We start from the raw sequence: 18,830 nt of genomic DNA, 5'->3' as shown, positions 1-18,830 counted from the left end.
GCATCTCATTTATGCAGTGGATCATCACAAAGTGCATTCCTATTGAGATCACTCATGAAAAATCAAAGCTTAATGTATGCCTTTGCTAAGCAATAAATGCACAACTCAAGCAACCCACCATGATACATCCTGTCGTTCACTGTAAAATAGAAAGGAAAATTCAATATCGTATTGGGTCACTCACAGGAGGGACAAAAGACAGAATACTTTGCTAGAGTTCAGTGATACAGAGATCTCCTGCTAACTGCATTTTGCAGTACAGCACCTGCAGGGTAAGACTCTAATGTCCTAGATTTCCTTGAGAGGTTACTAACCCTGTCTCCCCACCTCTTCCTCTTGCTGGAAGGTTGCTGCTCTGTTGCACGTGTGCCTTAACTGCTCATGAACCAGCACAAAACAGCAGGATAGTTTGAGGCAGTGACCTCAATGACCACTGCAGCTGGCCCTGCCTATGACTGAGTAACCACATGCACAGTACAACACACCTGTTAATTAGTGTTTCTTACTCTAAATCTTGGTAGTTTTGAAAATCTCATACTGAGATGAACAGCCCACCCCCCTTTGCGTTAAGAGGTGGCATGGAGCAGTGAGAGCTGCTGGTGGGCAAGATCCTTTCTTCCTCCGGATCCAACCCCTGTGGACTGCGAAAGCTCTCATGTATGAGGGAGCTGAAGGCAGCTGGGTGCATGCTCTAGATATGGCTTCTGGTCACCCAGCAGAGGCCAAGAAGGACCCAGAAATTGAATATGGAAGAATGAAAATGGGTGGAAACAAGACCAAGACTTTGGAAGAACTAAGAACTACAAGAAAGGGGACATGGAGGCCAATCCTAAAGTTACAAAAATGTGACATGTGGGGACACCACAAATCCCATTAGTTTCCCCATTTTACAGACCTCATTTTTTCCCAGCTAAAAACACGTATATGAGCTTCAGCACTCTTCCTACTGAAGTCAGTACTAGAACTCAAGATTTAACTAACCTTTATTGCTGTGACAGCTGTGATTGCTGAAGAACTTTACCACACCAGTTGGCCAGCAAAGCCTCTAAGTCTTTATATTTCTCTAGCATTTTCAAGAAAATGGTCACAAGAATAATTTTAAAATAAAAAAATACAAAATTATCAAAATAATATATGGAGGGAGAATGCCTCAACACTGAAAGGACCAGTGCCTTCAATTCCTCTTGTTTTGTATTAGGTGGCCTAAATATCTCAAAAAGTTGATCACAAATATCTCAGTTACAGACTGTGAAGTTGCTTTACAGGTGAGAAATTTTGACCTATGCTCTTACATTTCTCCTTTTTTGATGGTGAAATTGAGTCAACGATCATTTTCTTAGATTAAATGCCATTTCTCAAGTATTGTACTGATTGTATGGGGGGAAAAAAGTTTAGGAAAGCATGGCTGAAAACAAAACTGAATGGACAAGGATGATGATCATATTCTTGTAGGTGGTCACATCTTCCTTTTTAAAGATGCATAAAAACATGATTAAAAGACAGAGATCTCCATTTATGATTAATTTCTAACCCCAGTTTGAAATGCCGTTAATGAACAGTTACTAGAGTTATAAACTGTACTGAGAGTTTCTAAAGAATCCAAACATGTAAGAGCCTGCCTTAGTATGAGATCCCACATCTGCTCTACCCTCACAGCAACATCATGCCATTTCATTTGTATCAGGAATTGCTAAACAATATCGTACCCAAATCTAATATAGACATGATTTTCTGACATGCAGAATAGCTGAGATACAGGCAAGAAATTAAGACTGCCATCTGCATGCTTTAGAAAATGGGATTCACTGGGTGCAGCAGTTCCCTGTACCTTGTTTCTGATTTTCTGTTTAAAAGGCAGTCTCCAAAAGGATGGCACTGGCTGATACAGCGTGTGACTGATTCAGCATTAACTCATCAAGAAGACTGCAACACACTAAACCACGAGCACCGGTCTGCTGAACCAGGGCTTTGCTTGCAGGCTCCCACGCATGGAGTGACCAGGCAAACTCGACTTAGCCTACAAGAGCAGCATGGGTTGAATTCAAGTTCAGATCTCCAGAGCAGGGAGGAAATTTAAATATCCCTCTTAAAGGGAATGGCTAATGACAATGCATGGCAAACAAAACATTCAGCTTCATGTTAACCTATACACACATATCACCTGTAACATAAGCAATTTGTCAACCAGCAAGAAAGTGTTGTTTTTCTCTGATTATGTTTGCGTTTTAAAGTTTGGTGCAGAAATCAAGCAAGAGCCATGATCTGACCAATATTAATTTAAAAATTGCATAGTGCTGTTGTCTTTTCTCGTTTTTATTCTCTTCTGTTGTGAACTATACAATTGTGATTATAAACCCCATATAGTAAATGCGCTTTTCCAGACTGTAAAAAAAGAGATGGGCCAACCGAACCCAAGTGTCCACTAATTGCCATTGACTTGCAAAGGCTTAAGATCAGGCCACTGGCCCATAAACACCGAGCTCCATTAGTGGAATGTGTCCCTTCCCCATCCTATATTTTGCTGAGGAAAAGCATTCCTTGGACATTCCAGTTATAGCTTATGAGTGAAATGGGAATTTGCTGTTGACGTGAGTGAGGTCAGAATTTAACCCTGTAACTTTAAATTAAAAAATGAAAAGGGTTTTCTATTATGTGATTTTAGTTGGGGTGAAGGCTCTTCCTAGCAGTGGCTCCATCATCCTACAATTTCCTTAGTATTTCCTGCATAAAGATCTGTCTTCTGAGATTTTTCTGAGTAGCTGCTGTCACTCCGCTGCACTAACTTACTATGCACTAATAATGGTCCAGCTGGACAAGCTAATACAATGATAAAATTAACTGTAAAGGAAGCAAATTTATCACTCCTAGGTCTCATAGAGAAACACATATGATTATCATTGAAGCTCCAACTCAGTGAATAACTTAAACACATGCTCAACTGGAAAATATGTATCAGTCGTCCCCTTGATTTACAGGGATGTTTTGCTATTTAAGATAAGCCAGTGCTTTGCTGCCTCAAGGCCAGATAACTGAGCCTACATACAGTTGTGTGGTGATTAAGAACAATTTTACAAAGGGCTAATAAATGATTGTTACCTGTTTTAATAAATGCCTAATCAACTGGCAATTATATGTTACTGTGGACTGCAAAGCGTAAGAGGTCTGACAAATAGGGTGTGTAATGTTCCCATAAAATTGAGTCATAAAGTATGATATTTTCACCCATTCCTAAGGCTCACCTGCACTGGCAAAACTTTTATTTCCAGCCTAAGGCCCTTCTGTATCCAGTATTTATACGTGCAAGACGTTATACGCATGGGTAACCCCCTAGATTTATTGCAAGTCCCTCCTGTGAACAGAGTTGGGATTTGCAGCACGAGAGTCCAGCTGGTTAAGGGCATTTCTACACCTAGGAGCACTTGACCAGCATGAGATACAGAGAACCAAAACTACACAGTGTGGGCTGTTACAAAACATTTTTCAACCACAGAAAACTGTCATGAGAAACACAAATATTTTTGCAATTTTGGATCTGTTCAAATAATTTTTCTGAAGAACTGGAAACCTTAAAATTAGTAAAAATAATAATCTTTTAAAGTTCTCATTTAAAATACATGACATTTTTATTTTTATTGTTTAACAAGACAAAATGAGAATAAAAGTAGGTTATCAAAAGGGGTGCTGGCATTCATACTTTTTTATAATTGGCATACACATAATGTATATGAATAGCCACACATTTCTAGTGAAAGACTATGAACAAACACACATACATATACAGAGATATATAAACATACTATACATACATACATGAGTGAATATACATATTTATGTGCATACAGTATACAGACAAGATACTATACAGGTACAGTAAGTGCAATATACTGTATAAGGCTATACAAACACCGAAAGATTCTGGTGAAATGGTTGCAACCATGAGAACAAAGCTTGGATGGTTTGTGACTTAACGCAGATGGTGGGGAAGACCTTGCTGTTCCGTGTCGTGTTTTATGCATCAGGCACACACAGTTTGAACAGAAACATGGTACAATACATTCAGTTCATATACAAAAAAGGTAAGACAAGTGGAAGTGCATGGAGGTAACTGAAATGCGTATGAGCAGACAAATAAGGTTGTTCTACCTAGAATACAGAATGTTTGGTTCATTTACAGAGAATGCCTATATATAAAACCATGCTTTCATGAATTCATGCCATTTTAATTTCTGTTTTTTCCTTTAAGAATATTATAAAATTCTTGCCCTGAGTTAAACATAAATACACACAGAAAAGGGGGGGGGGGGAATTGCATGCATCTGGGGGTTTTTTTTAATTTTTTTTAACCAAGGCACAATGTCTTCAATAGCGGTTGCAAGACCATTTGAAATAAACTTAGCAATTGCTATTGTTCTGGTACTGCATCCTTCTTAATGTGACTAAACTAATTGTTTGCACACAAAAGTCTCAGAACAATTTCAGAAGTGAATTTACAAGTTTTAGAAGAAAAGAAGTAAATTTATGAGAAATGCCTTAAAGAGAGATTCCCTGAAGAGGAAGGAATGCTACCAAATTAAATTCCTTTATAGGCAACTTACTGATGTTTGGACTGAAATTATTTCACATAAATTATATTATATATTTGTTTAGTGTTACTGTAAATTGTTACCTCTTTTTAGTAGAACCATGTACAATGCTGTAAGAGCAGCTAAAAATGAGATGAAGAACTTCCAAATTATTTTCAGTTTGTTGTAGGCAGGACAAGACAGTGATCTCACTGATTCAGTGTTTTAGGAGCTGCAAGAGTTACAGCTTAGGAACACTTGTTCAGTGATACTGTAAGACTTTCAAGGCATGTATCTCCCCATCTCATCGACCTGCATAAGTCTTTTATTGGAACTATTAGTTTTTAGTTTCTATGTATGTCATATTAAATTCTACATACCCGTGTACAAGTCTGACTCTCAAAAGAAAGGTCTGGGTGCAAAGGCCATGGGTGGCTGTTGCCCCCATGTCTGAGCTCTCAGGCTCCAGAGGCACACAGTTCTCACCAGCTTCCAGGGACTCTGGAGGGTACCTCACCTTCCAGGGAAAAGCCACCTACATTGTGCTGCATCAGCTGCGGCATCTGTCCCCATAATTTCTCTGCTGAGCTAAGACTATTTTTCAAAGTACTGAAACACACCGTCCCGACTCTGTCAAAACCAGGCACAACATAACAACCCCCTGAAACCACAGGCCACGCAGATGAGATCTCATGCCTGTCCTATGCCTTTTAAAGAAATTGTAACTCCCAGTCTGAGAAACAACTAGGTCAAGACAGTAAAAAAAAGTTGAGCGGGAAGTGAAAACCCTCATAAATGCTGTTGTTTCGTTCTTTGTCAGAATATTGTTGTATTTGAGAAGTTTCAACAACTTCTGTGAGGGAACAAGCCTCTTTCTGTACTCTGCTGGCAAGCTTACAAAGCCTGTGCAAGAACAAGAAGAGATCAGAGTAAGGGAATGGAATATTCTTCCTCCCACCCTCTTCCATCACAGCTGAAATAGCAGCAGCCAAGCTGGCACTCGAGGGTGAGGTATGAAGACAGACTCTAGGTCTGGTGCCCAGAGACTGGTCACTCTGCTCCCATCTCTGATATCCTCTTTCTGTGGCATTACTTTTCCTACAGCTGACCTGCTTTCACTCATCGCTGCTTCTCCCCAACGTGTCTTTTTTATGCCTAAAACCCATGCTATTGAGCGGTATGGAGAAGGAGAGCCACCAAAGCCCTGCTTGGGCCTTGGGACCCACCACGAGAGCAGTGCATGCTCAGATCCACCTCTGCCTAGCTTCCCCTGCGCCGTGAATCAGAGGCCACTTTGGTGGTGCGAGGGCCACTAGGCATGCACTCTCTCGTGCTCTTAAATCAGAGTCCTGGCAAAGGAGGACCCAGCAATGCAGTGACCTGCTTCTGCTGCATGACCAGCCCAGCTGAATGCTGAAGAAAAGATGTTGGGACAGCAACAGCAGGGCTGTCTGCCAACAGAAGATGGCTTTGACACATTTGCTTCTCATGCCAATCAGTCAGGAGTGCCTTGGAGGTGAGGGATGATGGATATGGCAATTCCATCCAGTTCAAGGTTTGCATTTTCTTTTCTTTCTTTTTTAATAAGCGTTCTCTATTTGCAGTTTGTATATTTAGAAACAATTTGCGCTGCTCTGGACCCATGCACTGATTATGTAAGACCAGATTCAAGCTGAAACTCAACACAATGCAATGTGGAGCCTTCCCGAAAGCATTAACATTCTTGTTGTTGCTCTCATCCAAAATGTTGACAGCATATTTAGCTGGACTGACGACAGCAGAATTTTGCCTTCGTGTGTGCAAGATATTTGTCCTTGCAGGGGAAAAAAAACTGTGTAAAGTAATCCAACCGCTCCCTCTCGTGGGCATGGGGCTCTGCTGCACGTCATAAAGGCACAAAAGCATACTCGGAAATGCAATCTCCCAGATTTTTAGCAGTGCAAACTCCCCGGAAGGCCGTGTGACACTTCAGGACACAGCTCACGCCCCGGCACTTCTTTCTAGGTGGTGGTAGCCAGAGTGATGACTCATCCCTGACTCTTGTGGACATTCGGCCTGAACAAGAAGGCAAAACCCTATGGCTCTGGATGATTCAGATTTTCAAATACACTCAGGCCACACACTGGTTAAATCCAGACATATCTCAAGGTAAAAGTTGGCCCATGTCCCACCAATGATGTGCTTGTGCCAGGGGTTTCTCTCCTTTACCCCACAGTGGGTTCTTCCATGCCTGTCCATCCTCCCACGTAGGACCCAGAGGAGTTTCCTCCTCCCAGCTATTTGCAAAACCAGCATCCACAAAATTCAGTCTATGTCTACATTCATCTATTTTTGCCTACACAGACACTAAAGACTTCTCCACTGGAGGGGCAGGACTTCTCCATGAGAGGGCCATTTGAGAGAGACACATCATTTGTAAAATGTTCCTTGTAAAAGTTACCTGTTTATCTGGTTTTATACATTCAAATGCATTTCATCGTATTAGTGGCATATAAAACTAATTAAAATCACTGTCAAAGATACAGTAGATTGCACCCCAAATAGTTTTGCACTTTCTAATTTCACACAAACCGAAGCTTAAGCAATTTCTGACTTACCAATCTACTCCCATCTGCAACTGCTTACTTTCTCATCTATGACACTGAGCTTACAAATCCTTGGGTAAGGACAGTCGTTGTTCTACACACATCGTCTACCAACACGGGGACCTTATTTATGACTATGACTCTTAAGACACCACCGCAGATGTTATTGTGGTAGATCCTAGTGGCCAACATTAAGCAGGTTTTGGATCCAGTGACTATCCCAAGCCTTATTAAAGGTGATGGTTAAACATAAGGAGTAATTAAGTCCCTTTAAGGGAATAGTTTCACAGGCAAAAATAGAAGCTACCATCCAAAGCAATAAATAGTGTATAGAAAGTCCAGACCAAAACCCCATGGGACTCTGATTACAGAGCAAGAGGCATGGGACTGTTCCCACACTGTGGACATACATTTTGAACGAAGAAAAAGATCAAGTATCAAAAAGGAACAACCATAATCTTGGCTCCAAGAGCACAGAGACACAGATCTCAGAGTCATTGCACTGGCTGAAGGGGAACACTTGGCATTTACACACAGGGAGAAGAAGAAAACGATTGCCACCATCCCATGAATTGTTTCATGTGTTTTGCTATTCTACGTCCAAAATACACAATAGACTTTCAAAACTTTTGAAAATTAGAGGAAAAAAGAGGGACAGAGAAAGTCATACCAGAGTGGCAATTAGCACAGTAGTTAGATATCCCTTTTGAATAGGAATTTGGGACTGCATCTCCCCTGAGATCTTTAACCAGCAGCCCAGGAGGATCTTTTTTTCCTTTTGGCCCAGAGAGCAAGTACAACAGAAGTTGGTTTTTTCATTGCAAATCCTTCTGCATTACTAGAACCACAAAAGCAGAATCACTATAGTTTGATGCTAGTTTCAGATAGTGATTTGTCAAGGAGTGCATCTAGCAAAGATTTACAGTACTGAGCGATGACACGGGCTTATGCTATGTGGCAGATAACAAATTCTCTTACTAGCACACTTTTTTTTGTTACCATTTCCCTAGTATTCAAACTGGATGAAAGAGTACTTCAGTCTACAGAGTTCTCCATCTACCTGCAATGACTGTATTTCTTTCATATAATGGAAGTTAAAAAAAGACTACTGTGATCAGATATGGAACAGCAATCTTGATTTATAGGTGCTCATTTTTCAGCAGCAGAATTCATTAAATGCAGCAGTCAGGAACCCAGCCCTGCTACAATGCCTGACAACTGCAGGGTGTTTACTGACTGCTTTGAACTCTTGTACACTATTGCTGGGGAAAATGGCAACTTTAAGCTGAGCATAATAGAAGAGCACAGATGCTTTGTTTATGCTCACAGAGTAGCACAGAGCCCATACGCTTTCAGATGCACATTTGCCAACTAAAGCATGATAATGTCAATTCATTGGGGAAGTACTTTGTCTAGGTGCCTTCAAAAATAATTATAGCCATAATAGTAACAATTTACCCTTCTTGCATTCATTAATTACAGAGCGAACACAATGCTTACAAGGCATACAAGGACTGTAATATGCTTTGTATACACAACTAAGGCTAGAGACATGAAGAGCTAGGCTCGTGGTATTTAGTTGACCTAGTACAGAGTTATTAATGAACTTAGGCACGAGACAAATACTTAGCTGCCTTGCTGAAGAGTACTCAGTACTTGTCAAAATTATAACGCTAAATTATTTCTCTAAAGTTTTGTAAATTTCTTACAATGAGCTTATACTGCACTTGAACTACAGGGCATTGCTCTAAGAATGCATGTGGAGAGCAGCTAAATATATATCTCAGCTTTTTCGTTGTCCTATCTCCCTTCCATCATTCTTTTGTTTTAAAATGGAGCAATTAGAACATGTGTTTGGGATTTTTCAGCTAGAGTACAAAATTAAATAATAGGTGCCCTGAAGATAAGGTGTCACATCAGTTTTAATGCTAGAATTTTTTTTCACGATAAAATGTGCGTGTTTTAATTGCATTTCGGTTAGCACCTAAATATTGAGTCTTAAACAAAACGTTATCTAAGCTGCTGTGTGGAAGAATTTGGGATTTAACAGGTGAGACTGGCGCAAGCCTCCTCCCTCCCTCCCTACTGCCAGCTGATGCGGTGCAGGGCTGTGCGCGGTGCTGGGATGGCAGCCAGCGGGAGTGCAGCCCCGCTTCTGCGGGCAGGCGAGCCCCGGCAAGGAGCACGGCACGTGCACGACGATTTCTGCACAAGGTTCTTGCAATTCTTTGCTGCAACACTGACGATTCCAGCCGGCAGGGAAAGAAAAACCCCCAACACACGGGGAACCACTCTTCTTAAAATAAATAATGTATCTCCTAGAAAGCTGGGGCGAAGTTCCCACGGGATCTGAGCAGGCTTTACCTTTCCCGAAGCTGCGCAGGGCTTTGTCACTGGCAGGGTCAAGCAGGAGCCCCGCAAGCCGGGCAGAAGGGCAGCGGCCCCGCTGCCGGGGAGACCTCCGCTCCGCCCCGCGGGGCGCCGCTTCCCCCAGAGCCCCCGCGCCGCCGCCGCCCCCCGCGGCTCCCCGGGGAGCGCGGGGGCGCCCCGCCCCGCCGGCCGGCACCGGCACCCGCCGGGGCGCGGCGCGGGACGCGGCCGCCAGGCGGCGCCATGGGCTCGGCGAGCGGGGCCGGCCCGGGCGGGGCCTCCGGCGCGGCGCGGCGCGGCGCGGCGCGGCGGGCGCTGTGGGCCTGGGCCCGGCCTCCCTCTCGAAATCGGGGCGCAACCCGCCTGCCCGCGTTGCGCAGGTGATGGAAACCGCAGGCAGCCCCGGTTTTTCACGCAGAACCGAGCCGCCCGAGGCGTCCCATCCGCTTCCCCACCGCCGCCCCGTCCCGCCGGCCTGCGGGGCGGCTGCCAGCCCCCCGAAACGGCAGCGCTGCCCCAGGCGGGCACGCTGCTTTGCGTTCCCGGCTCTGGGAAAAACAAAGCTTTTCCTAATCCTTCTGGATTTTCCCGACTGTTCATTTTGAACAGTTGTTAAAGTGCATTTTCGTCCAGGACTTCTCCGGCACAGACCCAAACAGTAAAGAGGGTACTTTCTCATGTTCTTGCTGACCTTAAAGCAGTGTGCATTGTACCTATCTCAGACCAACTGGAAATAAATACAACGACAAAACCCCTTCCGGTTGCATATTTGAAGTAGAAAATCTGCTTTCTACTTCCCTGCCTACGTTAATACATTTGAAAACTATACTGGAAAAATCCCAGTCTCTTGCTTTCAGGACTCAGCAAAGCTTGGATTTCCGTTTCCTTAAAACGGCTCCCTTAGTGAGGTCAAACACCAAACCCGAGAGCCAGCCCACCCACCCCAACACCACTTCAGGTTGCTGCTCTCCCCTGGGCACTGCTAGCGAGTCTGACTACGAAGCTCGGCAGGAGGGAAGATGCCGAAAGCATGCCATGACGAAGATGAACTGTAGGTAGGACCCAGCCGTATCATCCATATAGCTTCTCCCTAACACTCAGCGCCCATGGATGAAGTCTGAAAAGGTATAAATGTCTGTTACCTAGCAATGGAAATTGTAACGGCTCTTATCTGTTCCGTGGTAAATGTCCAGGAGCCTCTAACACACACAGAGCAGAAATGATCCCAGCTAGCTTTCCACAACCGACAGAGGTGGTTAAATTAGGGGGATAAATTCCCAGGTTATCCAAGGTAACAGACATGCAGCTCTCTACACGGTCACTGAGGGTTTAGCTAGGTGAATCCCCTCTGCGGGCGCCTCTCTTCATATAACCCACGGGGAACCTGTATTACACCCCTGATTTAGACGTCTCAGAGGTAAGTAGGATATATCTCAGCTAAAGAGTACACTTGGTCCTGCTACAAGTCTGTTTTATTATTTAGCTACCTAAATACGAATTTAAGGAGCCAACTTGTATCCAAAATTCTTGCCTATCAAAGATACATACTCAAATAAACTATTGATGGATTCACTTCATTTGGTGCAAGACAATAATTACAGGGTCAAGTCCATTCTGTGAATGGGAGGCCTTTCCCCTTGGCTATATTATGTTCAGATAAATCATAAAATAAAAGCTCTCCTCAGTTTTGGAAGGTAATGGTTAGTTTGTCCATCATGTGGACCTTCTGTGTTGTGTTCACTGACGGGGTCATATGGGGGAAGAAAAATGCCGTCTCAACTTGCTGGGGCCTCAGGCAGATACCAGGCAAGTAATGAAGTGAGCTGCATTTAAAAAAAAAAAAAAAAGCCACAAAAAGTTTCAGTGTTGATTCTGATATATTTTCTAGCTTTTTCTTCATTCCTTCAATGCAAGTTGAAACTTCTTTATTCATAGCTGTCCATGTATCTTAATTCCCTCTGAGTTATTCCTTCTAATCTCAGCATGGCTTCTGGATTTTCCTTTGATCATCACTGTAAAGTTTAGATCTTCTTTCCTTGCTTAAATTGGAGCCAGATATCACTGTGCAGCCCTCCCCACAAGAAGACACCAGACCTTAAGAGGCATGCAAACCTTCAGAATTAAGATAGCATACCTCGAGGAGGCAACACGAAAGGACAGTGCTGTCTTCCCACTGAAAAGTAACTAACAGGCAGCATGAAGAGAGGCTGCACATTTGCAGATAAGGTACACAGTTTTGTGGAAATCTGTCTGAAAATAGGCTCTGCTTTGCAGAAAAGCTGAAATACCACATTGTAACTATGAGGAGTTTTGTTTTCAGAGGCTGTATTTTCTTTCAGATCCTGGCTCTTCGTTATAAACATGCGATGCTGTGCTGCTATCGGCTTAATACATGTGATTTTCCAATAGCTGTCTACATCTTCATGAAAACAAACTTCACTTTGCAAAATTCATTTGCAACAAAAAATCTAGAGATAGTTACATTGGCACCTTCTTAAAATGGAAACCAGTGGTTTTTTGGTTTGCTGAATACTGTTTTGGAGAAGCCTGGCAGTGACCTAGAGATGATTTTTTGTACATTAAAAATACAGATGCGAGATGCTCTGCCCTCCAGCAGAGGGACTTCCACAGTGCAGGTTGCTTGATATGTTTTCTTCTTTTGTGACAGACATTCTCAGTGCACATGTATCCTGTATGTGGCAGGGATTTTTGAGTCCATCGATAGAGTGTAATCCTTTGTTACCCTGAGGTGAAGATGTGGAGAATGGCAGGATGCAGGGAAACATCACTGTAGCGCAGTGATACATGTGACTCCAAATCCTGCTTGCTTTACACAAGTGAACAGTTTTGTTCACTGTGGGGGTCCCCTGATATGACTGAGCATTTACCACTGCAGGGTGAAACACCTGGCCAGGCCTGCTACAGAAGTCTCAGGCACCAGCACAGAGGCTCCAGCAATATGGGTGATGAGTTATTTATTGGGGCATCTTTGGACCATGTTTATTCTACTTTATAAACCTCATGTGGTGGTTAACTTCTACTGTTCTCTGTCCACTTGTATGGCTACAAACGACTGGTACTTGTTTTCATTTCCATATAAAGGCCAAACCCAGATGGACTTTCACTATTTCTAATTTTATTCACACATTTCTTATCTTTAACATATAACTTCCTGTACTTTCTACAACATTTTTCCATTCCTTGTAAGCTCTCTGCTAACACCAGAGAACCTTTATAAGGCATTACGTTCTGTGATATCTAGAACACCTCTCTGCTACTTACACTCCTCTCTTTAGGATATTTATATTAAGATATGTATTTAGGAAAGACAGCTATATGCCACTTCTGTAGCTCAAATATTTTCCATACTTCTGCCATACTACAGTTCCAAGCTCTCCACTTGACTTCCTCTGCTACTTCCTTAATTTCTTAAACTTTGTCCTTACATAATCAATAACTTCAGTTCCAACATAAACTTACATTTATCTTTCAGTTTAAACTGAGTCAATTCACAACTTCATCCAATGTTACTTCCTGCAACCAGCTCTTCAGAAATGCCCTCACCATTTACCAGAACTAAGTACAGAACGGCATGCTCTCTATCTTGTTCAGCTTGTTCGTAACTGCTGGCTGCTGCTATGCTACGGAATTTTAAAGTGTTCTCCATCAGAGACCAGCCACATAATTCATCTCTGCTTGTAAGCTCTTTCTTTTTATTTATAAGTGATCACTATAATGCTTACGATTAATACACCATAAATACGTTCCATGAATATTAACTGGTTAATCCTCACAATTCCTACACCAATAAAAAAACAAGAAAATAAGGCGTAGGGGAGTTAAATGTCAATAGTTACATAATTAGCCAATATTTGCCTGGAATTATAATTTAGGTTTCCTTAGATCAGACCTATTTTTAATTACTAAGCATCCTCAACACTTCCTTGAATGATTCTGTATTAAAAATGATGGGTCTTGAGAGCTCAGTTGCAAATCTGATTTTTTTCCCCAACTTAAACATTTTGAAAAACATCAATTTGGGATCCATGAAGATTTGAGAAAATCTATTACCAGTAATCTGCCCTTTTCCAGATCTTGTATCCCTGTATGAATGTTAGCTGTGCCCATCTCATCAACAAAGAGGTGGATAACAGGATGCGTCCTTGTAATCTTTTGGGAAGTCTAACTGCTGATTACGATGTGGTTAAGGAAACCAGTATCAATACAATCAATAGTCACAGCACACGAAAATAAATACCCTGTATGCCACAATCTGTCAGATTCAGAATGGGCTAGCAACCCAGCCATTTCCAAACACATTTCACCTGTCAGATTATTTGCACATTAAGATAGAATAGGTGTATAAAGAACACAATCAAAGTAATGTTTGTATCTGCCATGGAGATAAGAAGACTTTTGTCATTCTGCTGGAATCAGGGTCAAATCCATACCTTTAAAAAATTATGCCATCATAATAAATGACTACTTGATAGATGGACAGTAAGACATTGACAGCTTGAAGGGAAGACTTACGGGGAGAGAAAGCTTTTACTGGTTTTTCTTGTTTTTCATGAAGCCATGTCCATACCATACATTATTCAATTAACAAGATCACCCTCTACAGTCACTTGAAAATTCCTCTTATCATCTTTGTTCCTTTCTTCTGTATGAAGTGAGGGTGGATTTTTCCTTTGCAGTTTCAGTGAACCCTGGCTGCAGCTTCTAAGAGGCTCATTATCTCTTCTATCACATCAGCTTCTGCTTTCAAGGCTTATTGTTTAGTTCTTACTATAAATGGAGAGACTAAAATCCCTTCAAAACACCCAAGGTGCCTTTGCCATTGAGTAACCAGCAAAGCATCCTGTCTGCTGTAAGACCCATTGAATCAAAAATCATACACTACATGAACACTGGGACACTCAAAACCTTTGGAAGTACAGTTACCCTAACTTCTTCCTTAGATGAAGGAACACTTGACGTGGTATTTAAATGGGCTGTCATTCTGAATCTCCATTATGAATTTGATTTTCTTACCTAAAACATGCTTTAGAAATGTGCAAGGTTCTGTTAGGCATTGCGTCCAGCAGGCCTCAGAAGTAATACAATAGCATATGTTTTGCAGGTTAAAGAATTTTAACCTGTATGGACGAGGCTACCCAAATATAACCTTCCTAACAAGTAGTTGGCTGTCTGAATTGAGTAAATCAGCCTTACTCTTCTGGTCTCTACTTTGATCAAGACCTTCTAGAAGCAACTCACCAAGCTACAAACAACTTAAATACGTGATTATTTCAAAGAAGTCCTCAGGGAGTTTTCCACTCAAATCTCATTGAAATTCAATAGGATTATGGGGACTAATTCCCTGAAAGCCAATCGAAAACTCACCGTCTAAATAAGGGTGTTTGTGTGTGTGCATACATATATGTATGTTCACATATATACATATATGTTTCTGTCTCTGTGCATATATATACCCACACACATACACAGTGATGTGTAGGCTCGTGCACATACACACAAGTGATACAATACTGGAGTGCTTTGAGCTTGACAGAAGGCATTCACATTATGTTTAAGTGAAACCTGTTCTCTCAATTGCTACTCTCAGCAGTTAGTTCTGTCAAACTAATAATACAGGTCTGCACAGCAAAATGATACAGTATCAGTATTAGCATATAAAATAAAGGTAAGTATGGGTTTCCCATGTCTTTATTTCTTTTCCATTTTCTCGCTATTGGAGAAATTTGCCAAACCCAAACACTTTCATTTCTTTCTCAAGGGTCTACGTGGCATTTTTGGTTTTGATGAGGAAAAAAAAAGTACCTCTGTTTAAGATACAAGGAGATGTTACCCCTTTGATTTGGTTTTTGATTCCTAACAATATACAGTAAATATAACTACAGTGGACTATTTAATAGTCCTGTAAGCATTACATGGCATATAGCTGAAGAGAGTCTAGCTGCCTTAACTAAACAAAATAACTTGCTGTAAGAGCAGTTTTCAGGACAGTGATAAATCACAGTGTAATACAATCATGCATTAAGCTCAAAACAAATGTGAGACTGGCACAAATATTAAAGTACAACTGGGCAGAAGTCAGGTATGTACAAGTCATTGACAAACATTGGTGCAAGTGCTTTAGACAAGACATTTAAAAGAAAATTACATAAAAACATAGATTAAATTTATCAAAGTTTGATAAATTTTAAGACAGTAAAAAAGTACAGAAAACATGAAAAAATAAAAAACCCAGCCAATTCATACAGTACAGTTTTACTACATTTATATTACAGAATGAAGACAGAAAAGGATACAAGGAATTAAGAGCAAAGAAAATTCTACTGGCTGCGGCCAGTGGAATTTCATTGCCAATGAGAGATGTGCACACACAGATGCACGCACACACACAGAAAATAAAGACAAAACCCAAAAAAATCATTTACTGTAACAAACAACAGACATAGAAGTGAGAAACGTTTGGCATGTTGCAGCACATGAAGTCATTCACGATTGGCTAACGATGGTACCTGGCTCGGCTGAAGGTCACTGGCTTGCCTGAGCGGAGTAACGGATGGAGGAGGCACACCTGATGTGGACGCAGACCGACCTAATCTGCAACTTGCTTTAGGCTCTGCGAAGGAAGAGAGAAGAAAATATACCAGTGAACAGGAGGTGGGTTACTGCTGCAGTAAACTGAAACATGGTGGACCCAGGATTCCCTTGAAACGGAGACTCCAGGCTTGGTTTCTCGTTGAAGTCTTGGGCATTTGGCTGAATCACGAACAGAAGTTGAGATCAGAAGGGGGATTAAGACAGAACCCATCCCATGTTCTGGCTTCTTTCCTCTGCTCTAGCATCTCTGAAGCTGAAGTACAGAGCATAAAACAGCAAACAGACAGGAAGCATATAAAGGAAACCTTGTTACCGTGCCCCCACCCCCGCCCCATGCCGCCTTCTACTCCTCATAAAATACAGCAGTGACTAAGGGAGTTACAGCAGCCTCTGGGTTCATCTCTCCATCCCAGAGCTGAGGGAGATGGTAGCCCAAAGACTGACTGTGCTGAGGGAAAGCATGACATGCCAGAAAATGAAGGAGGGAGTGTATAAAAGTGGTGAGGATACTGTCGTGCTTGGGGATTTGGAATGACACCAAAAATACTTGGAAATCTGATGTTAATGGCAGTGAATTGAGAGACAGAAAGTAGGAAGAAAGGAGAGAAATCAGAACATCAACAGTGGTGAATTCTGCAGTCAGTTCCCCAGAATCAAGGCAATTACAGAAGTAGAGATTGCCTTGAGAGAAAGCTCTATTCCAGAAAAGAACTGCACAGAATTATACAGTTATTTTATTTTCTTTCTGCTGTTGTACATGGAGGCATTTCTCAGAAAGCTCCCCATTGATTTCCAGCACAGGCTACTACTGTTAACATACCAACACGAAGGTCACCATGCAGCTCAGGAGTCCTGGATGAAGGTTCTTGTGTCTGAGCCAAGCTGACACCAGTATGCTACCTTAGTGTTCAACACCCCACATCTGGTCTAGAAGAAACTGTTTTTTCCTGAGAAAAAGGTCTGCCTGTTTCTGCCGAAGAAAAACATTTGTCCCTACATTTCCTGTTTATGGCTGAGGAAACATCTCTCAACCCGTGACTTTTGGCTCAGATGAATGTGTTCACTCTCCTCATGTTTTATAAGCCTTCCTCCTAACCCTGCACCCCTCTTTTCTAGCAAACACTGAGGCCAAGGAATTTGCACTCAGCAGACACACTTTGTACAATAATAGACTCTCAATTTTAGCATTGATAGTACTGCTTTACCATGAAGAATAAGTAATTCTAATAATACCATGCCTCCTTACAATGGGTTTAAAGAATTCCTCCTATTCAATCTCATGTTTTCAAGAAGAGAGGAAGGACCTATGCCTTGTACAGTCCTGGTTTAGCAAGTTTGCCTTTGAAGTACGTGTTTTCTCACGTATCTTTTGCTTGTGTCTCTCTGAAACGTATTTCCTCATGCCTCATTTTACACTGCTGCTTTGTCTGTGCTTGTTTTATACTAATATCTCTATTTCCTACGTGGATCTCTAGTATCATCACTAGCCACCGGTTGGGCCGTTGTTTGAAAGAAATAAGATGTCCATCACTAGCACGTCCTTAAGGTCACTTGGCACGTCTTGGAAACTTGAGGACAGCTGGCACATCATGCCACCTACCAGCAACATGCTGAAATGTGTTCTTCCAATCTCACTGATGCTTTTTCACTGTCACCTTAAATGCTTATTTTCCTTGGATGTTTCAGAATTCAATAGAGTATGGAGAAGAGCTATCCACTTAAGCTGGAGCACTTAGACCAATGAAAGCATCTGTATGGGTGAATATTCATCAACTAAATATTAATAAGTTGGTTAACATCCAGCTGGCTGAGCAGCAAAAATATTTATGCTGGTCGACGAATGCATTATTCAATTCACTCATTCCTAGTCAGTCTGTAAACATACCACGAGTCAACACAGCAATAAGCATGCAGAAAGGAGCAGACTGATCTCCCCCATAACCTTGCATTTTGTACATAATCTGTTGTTTTGCCTTTTTTGGACTTGGGCAGTTATTCTGAAGGTTTGATTAGATTTGTTTTTGTTCTGATTTCACACTGTCTGTGTGCCAGATTTCTGACTGTTTCTTTCAGTAATATAGATATAATAATGGATCTCATGTCTGTTCCCTCCCGGAATTTTGCTGGGGTTTCAGAGAGGACAAGAATTGAGGTTTTTTTGTTTGTTTTTCCCTACTGCTCAATAGCGACTCTGTTTTTGCTGTGACAAGCAGAATCAGACACCCAGCATGTAAAAAAACTCCAAGGCACTGTCTGCCATTGCTTCTGAATTGTTTTCTTTGCTTTGGGAAAGCAGAGAGAAGTGTCATAATTTCCAATTTGGATATATGTGCAACAACAAGAGAGTACCATTTCCTTGCCAAAAAGACTCCTTTCATCTGGCATCAAAGAAATAAAACCTATCACACACAGATGAAGTATTAGTTCCTTTATCTCCCTGTAATATATGTTACAGTATTAAGGAAACTGTTGCTATTTCCATGGTGATCCTCACCAAAAGAGGTTTCAGAGATGGCTCCATCTAGCTTTTTTTGAAGTTCAGGAAGGTGGGTTATGCAGTGAAAGGGAAATGTTTTTTTTTTTATAGCCATTCCATTGGTCTCAGTGGGAATATTTTTAGACCAAATAAATACTCTATTCTACTGTAATTAGTGTTCTAACATCTTCACACTGCACACTACTGTGGGGAAAAAAATATCCA

The 18,830-nt window shown here is 41.7% G+C and overlaps 1 protein-coding gene across 1 annotated transcript in view; it reads right to left on the bottom strand.

The window, feature by feature from the left end:
- The window catches only part of NYAP2 (neuronal tyrosine-phosphorylated phosphoinositide-3-kinase adaptor 2), a 139,078-nt gene that overhangs the window by 9,118 nt on the left and 111,130 nt on the right, over positions 1-18,830 (bottom strand). Inside the window, exon 5 of the mRNA XM_072868618.1 lies at positions 16,045-16,148. Within this exon, the coding sequence (XP_072724719.1) occupies positions 16,045-16,148 (104 nt within the window). The remainder of the gene's footprint in view (positions 1-16,044; positions 16,149-18,830) is intronic.

The sequence above is a fragment of the Ciconia boyciana genome, chromosome 7, assembly GCF_034638445.1.
Source record: "Ciconia boyciana chromosome 7, ASM3463844v1, whole genome shotgun sequence".
NCBI lineage: Eukaryota > Metazoa > Chordata > Aves > Ciconiiformes > Ciconiidae > Ciconia > Ciconia boyciana.
Note: the sequence above shows the minus strand (reverse complement) of the source record. Positions and strands in the feature narration are given on the sequence as shown.